General features: G+C 36.6%; 1 protein-coding gene across 1 annotated transcript in view; it reads left to right on the top strand.

Moving 5' to 3' along the window:
- Positions 1–13,848, top strand: part of USP34 (ubiquitin specific peptidase 34) — a 229,928-nt gene that overhangs the window by 167,566 nt on the left and 48,514 nt on the right. Inside the window, 7 exon segments of the mRNA XM_037527455.2 lie at positions 191–256; positions 2,109–2,255; positions 2,342–2,398; positions 2,494–2,571; positions 3,522–3,616; positions 9,887–10,059; positions 12,986–13,139. Of these exon segments, the coding sequence (XP_037383352.1) occupies positions 191–256; positions 2,109–2,255; positions 2,342–2,398; positions 2,494–2,571; positions 3,522–3,616; positions 9,887–10,059; positions 12,986–13,139 (770 nt within the window).

Genomic DNA, 13,848 nt, shown 5'->3' with positions numbered 1-13,848 from the left:
ACCTTACATAACTTATCTTACATGCATACATGACGTATCAATGGCTCTATATAATAAACCAGATACTCCAATTTCAAAGTAATAATTGTGTATTTTTCCTACATTTAGCTAAAAGAATGAAATATAATACCTGAATGTGTAATTCACTAACATCAGTATATTTAATGGAAAGTTTTGTTTTGATTTCCAGTACTCAGAAGATATGAAACACAAGACCACTCTTCTGGAGCTTCAAAAAATGTTTACATATTTAATGGTATGTTTGAGAATCATGAATGGAAATCTAATTAGATACACTCTTTGACCAAAGCTAAAAATATTAAATGGAATACTTTTGTATTGGCTTTGTCCTGATTATATACTCTTTTCACATTCATTTTGTTTTGTTTTTAATAAAGATTTATTTTATTTATGCATCCGAGAACTGGGGTATAGGCCAGAGGTGTGGTGGATGGGTGAGAGGATTCACCAGAGACAGAGTGGGGAGCAGAACAGGCAGATTGACTGAAATACACTGCTGAGGGGAGCAGTGGGCAAGACAAGAGAAAGAGGTCTGCTGCGCCACGTGGGTTAGTTCCCTGGCTAGGGATCAATCGAACTTGCGTTGCAGTGGCTGCCAGTAGCTTCATTGTGCTGAGACTTACCCCTTGTGCTACCAGTGAGCCCCTTTACATTCATTTTGTCAGTCTTCTGGGTTAGTGGTTATTGTGACTTTTATTCAGTCCCATCTCAAATCACCTGCATTGTATTAACTTGTCCTTTGAAGAATCCCTCATATCTCATATCCTATTACAGGGTCACTCCCTTAGGCTTATAGTTGTTGTTTTTTTTTTTTTAAGATTTATTGATGCATATAAGAACTGGGGTACAGGCCAGAGGCGTAGGGGGCGATGGGAAGATCCACCAGAGACAGAAAAGGGAACAGAACAGGCAGATTGACTGAAATATACTGCTGAGGCTGAGCAGTGGGTGAGTCAGGAAAGGTCTGCTGTGCCATGTGGGTTGCTCCCTGGCCAAGGATCAAACTTGTGCTGCAGTGGCTGCAGATTGCTTCATAGGTTGGGTCTTAAACCTTTGCACCACCTGGGAGGCCGCTAGGCTTAGAGTTTTTTTGTCTGTCTTCATTCCCACCCCAAACTATGAAAGTAATCAATCTTAATAAGAAAAAAATCTTAGACTATTCTTCCTTGCTTAAAACTCTTCAGTATTTATTATGAGCAGAATTTTCAGGTTCATCACTGTGGTTCATAACCTATGTGATTTTACAACTCCCCTTTAACCTCTTTTTATCCCTCCATATATTCAGCCTCACCATGTAATGACTACTGATACTTCATTGCTTTGCTTAGATATTTATGCCACTTCTTCTGCCTGTAGCACTTTTCTTTCAGCACTCTCCATTTTCTTCCTATTTTCATCCTCCAAGAATTAACTTGAATTTTACCTCCTTTAGGAGACTAAAGATTCCACAAAGCATTATCAGGCCACCATAATTTTCTGTCTAACTTATATTGAAAGTTATTTGTCTCACCTGTTAGAATGTTGAGGACAGAGATTATATCCTATTTATTCCTGTGTTTCTTAGCTTCTGATACTTAATAGGAATTAAACATAGATCTTTGTAACAAAATTGAAGATTTACTAGTCATCCTTTGAGTCTGCTTTCAATCTCCTTTTAACAATTGGAACATGCAGTGTAAACTGACAAAACAGAAAACTGCTGTTTTAAACACATTACTAAATAAAGTTCAGTCTGCAGGAAAAATTATTTAGGTTTTGTATTTTATATTTCACAGTACAAATCTGTATCCTTTGAATTCCAAATTCCTTGATAGAAATCCTAGATTTAGGTAGAAATCCTTTCTTAGGAAAATGTAAGCATCTTCTGTGACCAAGATTATGGAATTGAAAATGCCATAAGAACAATGAAAAGTTAAATAGAAGCAGATTTATTACCTGATATTATTTATTACCTACAGGTTTATTACCTGATATTATTACTACCTATTACTCTGTAGTTGTCATGTTCAAAATCTTCGATTTTGTTACAAAGATCTTATTTTATTTGAGACTTAGATTTATAATACCCAACCCCTTTTCCTTTACAGGAAAGTGAGTGTAAGGCATATAATCCAAGGCCTTTCTGTAAAACATACACCATGGATAAGCAGCCTCTGAACACTGGGGAGCAGAAAGATATGACAGAGTTTTTTACTGATCTAATTACCAAAATTGAAGAAATGTCTCCAGAACTGGTTAGTATTAGAATACTAAATTTCTTTGAAATTTGTACCCATTTGCTCAATTTTCATTACTAACTACAGTTTGTATTTTTTAAAAGAAAAATACCGTCAAAAGTTTATTTGGAGGTGTAATTACAAACAATGTTGTCTCCTTGGTAAGTATTCTACCTGTTCCTTGCTTTTAAGAAATCTTAATGTATATTTTTTCTTATTATAATAAATTACTAATTTTTGATTGTTAATTGATCAGGATTGTGAACACGTTAGTCAGACTGCTGAAGAGTTTTATACTGTAAGGTGCCAGGTGGCTGATATGAAGAACATTTATGTGAGTAAAGTGTGTATATATAGTCTGAAACACATACATTTTTTTCTGCTCTTAACTATTTGTATATATTATATTTGTTCCTCTTGAGAGGAAATTACCTTTAATTTTTTAATCTTCTTTCTTTTTGCTATACTATGTAGTACTCAACAGACCACAGGTGATTTTTACTGAATCAAAATTTAAATTGCCCTTCTGAAAAATGTAGTAACACTCATAAAGCATCTTGCCAGTATTAGGGGAAACAACTTTTTTTTTTTAATACAAGAACTAGGGTATAGGCCAGAGGCGTGGGAGGGTGAGAGGATTCACCAGAGACAGAGCGGGGAATGGAACAGGCAGACAGACTGAAATACACTGCTGAGGGGAGCAGCGGGCGAGATAGGAGAGGTCCGCTGCGCCATGTGGATATCTCCCTGGCCGGCCAGGAATCGAACCCACACTGCAGAGGCTGCGGGCAGCTTCACAGTGTGGCGCTCAACCCAGTGTGCCACCGGGGAGGCCTGGGAAACAACTTTTTACTAAAATTAAGAATTCAGTTTTTTTTTTTTTTTACACAAAAAGTTTTCCTTTATGCATTCTATCCAAATTGTAATTACTGCCTTTCATATTTTTGCATGCTGTATAAATAATATGAAACTTTAAAATGTGATTTTTATACAAAGGAATCTTATTGAAACAATTTTTACGTGTTTCAGGTGTGTATCATTAATAATCAACACATTTAGTACATTAGTACTCCACTAAAAGTTCAAATCTATCCTACACCATATTATTGACCCTTTTTACCTGATTTACCCAACTTTTTTCTTGTGTATGGTGACCGTTTAATTGGTCTAAACTCTGAAAGGTTACTTAGTTCATTCGTTTTCTCTATATCCCACAAATAAATGAAATCATATGGTGTTTGTCTTTCTCTGTCTTATTTCACTCATCATAATCCCCCTACACAGGAATCTCTTGATGAAGTTACTATTAAAGACACTTTAGAAGGTGACAACATGTATACCTGTTCTCATTGTGGGAAGAAAGTACGAGCTGAAAAAAGGTATGGCTTTTGAAATGTAATTTTTATCATTTCGATAAATCATCAAATAAATGGAAATAAAACACAATTTAGGGTAAATTAATGTTAAACTTTTATGAAAAGTATGCAATTAAGGCTAAAGCTCGTTCTCATACAACAAATTTTCATTTAGTTATTCCAATATACTTTCAACCACCCTTAAATTTTTTCAGATTTTGTTCATCCTTTAAATATTTCCCAGGAATAGGGGAACCAAATAAGGGATCAGGAAAAAAATAATAGTAATAAATAAAAGACCAAAATTAACAGGCAACTATAAATCAGACACATTCTTCAGGGTGAGCGAAAGGGATCAAAACAGGAGGGAAGAGCACAAGGGACTATGGTAATTGTGTCCTGGTGAATAGATGGTGGGACTTTTACAAAACTGCACCTGACAGGAGAAAGCAAATGTACAAAAATGAACAATGATGTAAAATATATATAAATAAATTAATTAAAAAATATTTCCCAGCATCTTTCTGATTGCTTAGCACTCTTCAGTGCACTCTGGAGCACAATAGATGAGTCTAATCATTAGTTTTACAGGTGAACATTGAATGGCAAAGAAATTGGATTGAAAGAGCATCTTACGAAGTTATGTGGAAAAAAGGCAAAAGAATAGAAATGACTTTTATGTTCAGGATTAGGCCAGTTTGCCTTAAGTAGATGATTTGCATTGACCATTAATAGAAAATAAAATTGGTAATACGTAATAATATGAAACAAATTAACATTTAGATTTTGGGATTACCTGTATAATTGATTGATTAAAGTCATTATAACATCTACCTGAAAAAGATACATAACTTTTGCAAAGGAATGAGACCTAAGCTAAACTAAAATTGCTTTGGAAAAGTGACAGAATCAAAGCCAGGAAACAGAAAATCAGGGTAGGAACTTAAGATTGAAACAGGGGATGGGTGGGGCAAGGAATTGTAAGAGAATCGCAGTAAGCCAGACACTTGAAATTGTCCACAAAAATGGAGGATACAAAATGACAGCTAATTACAACCCAAAAAAGGTGTTGCTTTGTTTTGTTTTTAAGGTAGTTTATTGGTGTATTTTGTCCTATTGTGGTAATGGAAGCAGAGTTACAGAGTTCATGGAATCAAATATAGATTATTCAGGTTAGAAATTTGGCAATTAAAAAAAAATCAAGGAAAATAAAATCTAGAAATCTTTGGGCTCAAACAGGAGTTCTCTAGATGAAATAGATATGAGCATGTTTGAAGGCAGGCATGAACAGCTGTCACACAATGTATATTAAGTTTACTTCAGATTTTCCCAGGTAAACATGTATTCTTTTTCTCACTTTCCAGAAGTCAAGTTGCTGCAAAAGAGAAAAGTTGTTTTGGTGGAAGTACTCAAATGAAAGTATAGCTGTGTAGGGAGAAGACAAATTCAGCTGGCTAGCATTGGGTTAGAATAAGAATTAAGGACTTATTACATGGCATGGAGTCAATCATATTTTTTGCTGTGGAGGAGTATAATGTTGGAGTCAGTAAAAGATAACTGGGGTGTGGGGCTTATTCTAAGGAGCATCTCCTTTTAGTTGGAATAAAGAAACAGTCAATATATCTTTTTTTGAAGATTTTATTTACGCGTAGAAGACCTGGGGTGCAGGCCAGAGGCATTGGGGGTGAGAAGATTCACCAGAGTGGGGAGCAGAACAGGCAGATCTACTGAAATACACTGCTGAGGGGAGCAGTGGGTGAGACAGCTGAGGTCTACTGCACCATGTGGTCACCTCCCTTACCAGGAATCAATCTCATGCTGCAGTGGCTGCGGATAGCTTCATAGTTCTGGGATTTAACCCCTTGCGCCACCACGGAGGCCCTATGTCTATCATTTTTGATAACCTGCTTTTTGAAACATTCCCTGCTTTGGGCTAATATGATTCCAATGTTTTTCTGAAATACCTATCTCTCTCTCTCAAGTATTTGTACTCTTTCAGATGTCTGTAATAACGTAATAAGTGTTGAACAGAAATGGGGGGCGTGGGGAGGGGGAAAGGCTCCCTGGTGGCGCAAGGGGTTAAGACGTAACCATGAAGCTATCTGCAACCACTGCAGCATGAATTCAATCCTCAGCCAGGGAGTTAATCCACATGGCATAGCAGACCTCTCCTGACTCACCTACTGTTCCCCTCAGCTGTGTATTTCAGTTGCTCTGTCTGTTCTGTTCTCTACTCTGTCTCTGGTGAATCCTCTCCCCCCCAACCTTCCTCCCCCCCCACACACCTCTGGCCTATAGCCCAGCTCTTGTATGCATAAATAAATAAATCTTTTTTTAAAAAAAGAAAAGAGATGGGCCAAGGATCATATTCTTCTGTCTTCAAACCTCTGGTATCTCAGTCTATTTGTTCTTTCCTGTGTACCTCAGTGTCAGTCTCCACTGATGTGCTCTTATCTCCTACATCATCTTACAAATTTAAAATGTTTTGCCTCCTCTCTCAATGGTCTTAGTTGTGTGTCTCAGAGACTTAATAGTTTTATAACAAACTCTCATCTCTTTTACTCTCATATCTTTTACTTTGTGACTTAATCCATGGTTCTACTGTTCACGAGTTCTTCAGTGTGTCTCTCTCTTTTTTTTTAAAGATTTATTTATTTATACAAGCATTGGGTACAGTCAGAGGCGCAGGAGGGTGAGAGAATTCACTAGAGCCAAAGCGGAGAGAACAGGCAGAGTGACGAAGTACACTGCTGAGGGGGAGCAGCGGGCACAGCAGGAGAGGTCTGCGCGCCATGTGGGACCCTCGCCCAGTGGCCAGGGATCGAACCGGCGCTGCAGAGGTTGCAGGCAGCTTCGCAACCCAGTGCTCAACCGCTGCGCCACATGGGAGGCCCTCTTCAGTGTCGCTTACTCTCAGGATAAAGTTCTTGCTCTAATATTACACATAAGCCCCTTCATCAGCTGACTCCTTTATATTTCTGTAACCTATTCATTTGCCAGTCTCCCAAATAATCAGTAATAATAAAATTTTAGACATCTTGCTTCTTCAGGTTATAACACCTTTCTCCTATATTTCCTATATCCTTAAATTCTTTTTTTTTTTTTTTGCTAAGCTCTTGGTTGAAACAAACTTTTGAATTCCATGTACAGTGAGAAATTCTTTCCTACTACTTCTAATTTTCATAAATCCAGGTTGTTATATATATTATTTAAAGAGAAATTTTATATTTTTATTTTTTTTTAAATAATAAATTTTATTTTTATAATCCCCATAAAATTGCAGCCCCCCCATTCTGACCCCAATCCCTCCCCTCCCGCCCCCGCCCCCCTAAAAGTGTCTCTGGTTCATAGTTTTTTGTTGATTTTGATTTTCACTTTCTTATACTTATTCATTTTCCTGGTCCCTTATTTAAGTTTTCTAGATTCCTGCTATGAGTGAGACCATCCGGTATTTTTCTTTTTCTTTTTGGCTTATTTCGCTGAGCATGATCCCTTCCAGCGCCATCCATGTTGCTGCAAATTGCATGTGTTTATCTTTTTTGAATGCTGAGTAATATTCCACGGTATATATGTACCACATCTTCTTGATCCAGTCATCTATTTTTGGGCATTTGGGTTGTTTCCAAAGCTTAGCTATTGTAAACAGTGCTGCTATAAACATAGGGGTGCAGTTGTTCTTTGGAATTGATGTTTCTGTGTCCTTTGGGTAAATACCTAGGAGTGGAATTGCTGGATCATATGGAAGCTCTATGTTTAGTAGGTCCAGAAATCTCCACACAGCTCTCCACAGTGGTTGGACCAGTTTGCACTCTCACCAACAGTGCAGAAGAGTTCCTTTTTCTCCACACCCTCGCCAACATTTGTTGTTGCTAGTTTTTTTAATATGTGCCATTCTCACTGGTGTAAGATGGTATCTCATGGTAGTTTTGATTTGCATTTCCCTGATGACAAGTGATGTTGAACATTTTTTCATATGCCTGTTGGCCATTTGCATTTCCTCTTCAGAGAAGTTTCTTTTTAGCTCTTCTGCCCATTTTTTGACTGGATTCTTTTCTTTGTTGTTGTTGAGTCTCATCAGCTCTTTGCAGATTTTTGTGGGAGACTTCAACACACCACTATCAACAATGGATAGATCAACAAGACAAAAAATAAGTAAAGAAACCAAAGCTCTAAATAAGGACCTAGAGCAATTGGGCTTAACAGACATCTATAGAACACTAAATCCCAAAAAAACGGAGTACACATTTTTCTCAAGCGCACACGGATCATTCTCCAGGATGGATCACATACTGGGGCACAAGACAAACATCAACAGATACACCAAGATTGAAATCATATCAACCATCTTATCTGACCATGAAGGCATCAAACTAGAAATAAACCATAAAAAGAAGACAAGGAACTTTCCTACCTCATGGAGATTAAAAACCACACTACTGGAAGACCACTGGACTAATGAGGAGATCAAAGAAGAAATTAAAAAATTCTTTGAATTGAACGACAAGGAGGACACCAATATCCTAAATGTATGGGATGCAGCAAAAGCAGTAATAAGAGGAAAATATATAGCAATAGAAGCTCACATCAAGAAACAAGAAAGAACTCAAAGAAACAACCTAATCTCGAAGCTCAAAGATCTAGAAAAAGAACAACAAAAAAACCCCAAAACCAGTAGAAGAAAAGAAATAATAAAAACAAAAGCAGAAATAAATGAAATTGAAACTAAAAAAACAATCCAAAAGATCAATGAAACCAAGAGCTGGTTCTTTGAAAAAATCAATAAAATAGACAAACCCCTAGCCAGGCTCACAAAGGAAAAAAGGGAGAAAGCACAAATAAACAGGATCATCAATGAAAGAGGAGAAATCACAACGGACACAGCAGAAATCAAAAGAATAATCAGTAACTACTATGAACAGTTATATGGAAACAAGTTCAACAATCTAGAGGAGATGGACAAATTCCTACAACTCTACAATCACCCAAAGCTAGATAAAGAAGAAATAGAACACCTAAACAGACCAATTACAAGCAGCGAAATTGAAATGGTAATCAAAAACCTCCCCAAAAACAAAAGCCCAGGACCTGATGGATTTACAGATGAATTCTACCAAACATTCAGAGACGAATTAGTGCCTATCCTTCACAAACTCTTCCAAAAAATTGAGAAGGAAGGCATAATACCAAACACGTTCTATGAAATTTTATATTTTTAAACTTGAGCTAGCAATATATCATGCCATAGGTTTTAGATTGACTTGCTGCTGCTATTGTCAGGCATCACTTTTTTTCTTGCTGTTATTTCCTTTTTTTTAAGATTTATTTTTCATGCATACAGGAAGCGGGGTACGGGCCAGATGTGCGGGAGGGTGAGAGGATTCACAGAGACAGAGCTGGGAACAGAACAGGCAGACTGACTGAAATACACTGTTGAGGGGAGCAGTGGGTGAGACAGGAGAGGTCTGCAGCGTTACGTGGTTATCTGCCCGGCCGGAATCGAACCCATGCTGCAGAGGCTGCAGACAGCTTCATAGTGCTGTGCTCAACCACCTGCACCACCAAGGAGGCCCTGTTATTTCCTTTTTTTAATTCTTTTTTTCTTTTCTTTTATCATTGTTAATTTTTGAACAGTATCTGCTTTCTCCCTTCAGGTGCATTCCCCATAGTTCTCCCACCACCCTGGCACCTATGATTCATTACTACAGTCCCTCATCTTCCCTCCTGTTTTGACCCCTCTCCCTCCTTCTCCCTTTCCGTAAGGCATCACTTATTGATGGTCATTTGCCAGGCAGCATTCTAAAAGTAGTAGAGAGTAGTCACTTTCATTTTCATTTTACAAATCAGAACTTAAGCTCAGAGGTTCAGTAAACTTGTGTATGGAGTCGTACATCTAGCAAATGATATAGGCAAGCTTTGCAATTCTAGTTCACAAAAATTGCCTCCATCCTTGTTAGCTAAGATGGAAAACTCTGAGCCAAAGCTCTCCTTGCCTTTGAAGTGTTAGTGTGATGTTTCCTTACTGTTTTCCACCTCTCTGTATCTTCATTATGGTGTTCACCATAATGTATAGTATTAGACACAGGAAAGTCCTTTCAGTGTGGGAAACAGTCATGTAAGAGGGACATATACATAGATTTAATAAGTAATTTAGAATATTCTTATTTACTATGACGATCATTGAAAAAACTAGTGCAAATACATTGAAATATAAGTATAGTGTGAAAATAAATGAAACCAACTAAATCATTTTGGTACAAACATTTTAACAAATGTGTTTTTTTTCCCTCCTCTCAGAGCCTGTTTTAAGAAATTGCCTCGCATTTTGAGTTTTAATACTATGAGATATACATTTAATATGGTCACTATGATGAAAGAGAAAGTCAACACACACTTTTCCTTTCCATTACGTTTGGATATGACACCCTATACAGAAGATTTTCTTATGGGAAAGAGTGATAGAAAAGAAGGTAATTTTCCATCTTTTTCTGTTATGTTTGTTATAAGTCTTCTAAAAACGATAGTCATAAAGTTTAATCAGCTACACATTTAACAAAATTTAATTGAATCTTAGAAGAATGTTTTTAAAGATAATATAGTGCAGTCAATTAGCCAATAAAATGTTTAGTATCTATGAGGGCTATGTCTAGATACTCTTCTAGGCATTGCGAAGACAGGGTGAATGAGATAAATACGGTTCCTGCCCTTGTAGAACTTAAATCTGTGGGTGTTACATTGAATGTGAAATTACAGGTATGATTGCTGTCAAAAGGACAGTGAATGTATTATAATTATAGGGCATAGGAAAATATTTAATGAGTGTGACATAGTTAGCTTGAGTTAGAGAAATGATGAGCTTGTTTGTGGTGTGTGTTTGTTTGCTTTTGGATAAGCTTTTGGTGGAGGGCAGATAGGAGTTGATGAGATAAACAAAAGGCAATGGCTAGATCATTTTGTTGTAGGCCACGTTAATACTTTTGATCTTTAATCAGTCTGAAACCATAGGAAGATTTTCAGCTAGGAAGCAACCTAATGAGGTAGGATTTGGAAAAAGTTCTTCAAACTACAACAGTAGAAATAATTTAGAAGTTGATGGAGTGTGCAGTGGTCATTCTGGTGAATGGCAGCTTAAATGAGAAAGCTACCATTAAGACTGGAGAAAAATGTGTGGGGAACAGAGTTCTTGATTAATTGAATAAATGAATCCAGAGTTACTGGACATCTATCTACTAGGTAACTTGCTAGTCTTATAATTATGTGAGTATAAACAACAAAAAACAAAGAATCTGCCCTGATGGAGTGTACATTTTAGTGTGCTGCTAGAGATAGGAGAAGAGTAGAGTGAGTCAGGTTTCTGCCTTTATAAGTTAGGTGAATAATGGGGTCAGAATTTCAAGAGGATCTTAGTAAAGGAGGAATGTGGTCAGAAGTATTAAATGCTAATAAGAAGGAACAGTTTAATAAGAATGCAATTGAAAAATCTAACATGTAAAAGATCTGTGGCTATTATCTTTAACAAAACAATTTCATTTGGGTGTAGTAATAAGAAGGCAGGTAACAGTGAGCCATCTTTAGATGGCACTTGATTCTTAAGTACCGCTCGGTTGTTAATACTTTCATATCATCAGTGGCTTCAAACCTCTGTGCCTCAAGGATCACAGAGGGGTAATGAATGGAAATTAGTGAGAGAAGAAAAGAGAACCAGTACAATCCTTGCCTCTTACGTTCTTTAAGCTGAGAAGTCTATTTCACATAGTAAGGATCCTGGCAATGTTTGTGTAAAAAGTTTTGCAGATTTTAAATTTTAAGATTTAAAGAGGCCACTGTATTGTATTGTAAGTTTAAGGAGAAGAAAACATGTTTTAATCTTTATAACTTTACCTGGCATTTAATGAGCATACAATTAATATTTTAGTGTTGAGGGTAGGCTGTTCATTCAAGAGAAGAACAAACTCTTTAAAGAGAGAAGATAGTGAGCTATAGATATGAAGGAATACAGAATTAAGAGGGAATTTTAAAGTTAGAATTTGGTTATGTTTAGAAGTTTTATGAAATGAGCCAGTAGCGATGTCTGAAAACATAGGTAATTAAGAAGTGGGTGGGTGTGTGTGTGTGTGTTTTCTACTTCTTAGAGCCCTTTCAAACCATTTATAAAATTATAGAAGACTGGCTATTAATAGTGCTTCATTGTATTTTTTCATAATTCCATATGTGGAGGTAGTAGGAATTTATGCCAGTATAAAGGAATTTGTTAGGCTACAAGTGATACATTCAGTTAGATTGTGGCATAACCAGTTCCTCAGCCTTTGCTTTGATACTGTCAGCCATTTGCTCCTCTCTACCTAATAGTCACTTTACTTTCCAGTTTAGACAGTGTACTCAGGTTAACCAAATCTGTTCTCACTTCCCTGCTTCTGATTATACTTTTCCTGTGGTGTTCAGAACACAGATCATAAATCATACATTATCTTTAACCTTGTTTGTAGGCAGTTTTTTCCCTAGAATCTTTTTTTACCTTTCAAATTTAAATCTATGGGAAGTTATCTTTTTATTTTACTTCTGTCTATATAAAGCTCCTAATATGGAGTGTTTTTTATTAGTTAATACTCAGTTGGAAGCATGCCACCAGTACAAGTGTTCCATTTTCCTTTACATGAGACTAAAAGGCATATATCAGCAAATGCCTCTTCAGAGCTTGTGTTTGCCTGCTCCTAAAAAAGTTAAACATGAATGAAACATTTTGTGCTGTTTCAAAAGGAATAGCCAGATTAAACAGAAAGAAGATATTTTATATTTATATATTATATTCAAGTTATCCATAGTTACATGCAGAAATAGGTTGTTTTCCCCAATGATTTGTATAAATAGTTCCTTAAAAGTATATAGGTTGTGGGCCTCCCCGGTGGCGCAGCGGTTAAGCGCTGGGTTGTGAACCTGCCCGCAGCCTCTGCGGCGCCGGTTCGATCCCCGGCTGCTCCCCAGCCACCGGAGGAGGGTCCCACATGGCGCGCAGACCTCTCCTGCCGCCCGCTGCTCCCCTCAGCAGTGTACTTCGGTCCTTCTGCCTGCTCTGCTCCCCGCTCTGGCTCTGGTGAATTCTCTCACCCTCCCGCGCTTCTGACTGTACCCAGTGCATGTATAAACAAAAAAAAACAAGCAAACAAATAAATAAATAAAAAAAAAAACATGCCTCTAAAAAAAAAAAGAAAAAAAAAAAAGTATATAGGTTGTGGGTGGTGAATGAGTAGCAAATAGAGTTCTTTTGTACCCATTCTAATATCTAAAGTAAAGTATCTGTGTCTATTTCTTTATATAATGTATTATATAAAGTGATTCTAAGGTTCGCTGCATGCAGTTTTCAAAATTATTGCAATTGTTTTATGTAAATCATTTCAGGTTTTAAGGAAGTCAGTGATCATTCGAAAGACACAGAAAGCTATGAGTATGACTTGATAGGAGTGACTGTTCACACAGGAACAGCAGATGGTGGGCACTATTATAGCTTCATCAGAGATATAGTCAATCCACATGCTTATAAAAATAATAAATGGTGAGTTCTAAACATTTCATTCTTTGGATTAAAATTTTTTTAATGCTTTTAATGTTTAAGCTTTCTCTTTTGATATGTTTTCTTCTAGCTTTCTAAAAACTTGGTGTAAAGTTAAGAAAAGGGGGCAGACAAAATATTTCTATGAAAGTAACTTTCAAAAGAGTGTGAGTCAATTATTTTTAAAAACTTGATGGATCTTTGTACTCTTAACTTGGTGAATGCTCTCCTCTAGAAAAACATGAACACACACAAGATTTTGCACACAGCTTTAGATGGATAAATGATTCCAAATCATATGTTCTCATTCAAGAGCTGTTTACTGAATCCTTCCATAGGGTGGCCACAAAGTCATTGTATATGGCAGTTAGAAGATACCTGTATTCTCTACTCTCTACACCTTACCGTTCCCCTTTGACACACATGTTCCTTGTATCTTTTATCAAGTTAATGGTTGGAAGTCATTACATCTGTCTTCAGTAGCTGTTTTTTGATCTTAGGTTGTTAGGTGGAGATTCATGTATAGAGACTATATTTGTGCTTAGGTATTCTAAATACTGGGGATAGTTAGAATATATAATTGAAAAAAATGTACACTGGTAAATTGATCTGCAATCACGGATAGTTTTGTTTAATAAGTACTTACTCTGTAAGCCATCATTTCCATGGTATTTTTTAAAAATGTATTTTCATAATTGTATTTTGAATCTTT

This window comes from Talpa occidentalis, unplaced genomic scaffold, assembly GCF_014898055.3.
Source record: "Talpa occidentalis isolate TD23 unplaced genomic scaffold, MPIMG_talOcc4v2.1 talOcc4.5, whole genome shotgun sequence".
In the NCBI taxonomy this organism is placed as follows: Eukaryota; Metazoa; Chordata; class Mammalia; order Eulipotyphla; family Talpidae; genus Talpa; species Talpa occidentalis.
Note: the sequence above shows the minus strand (reverse complement) of the source record. Positions and strands in the feature narration are given on the sequence as shown.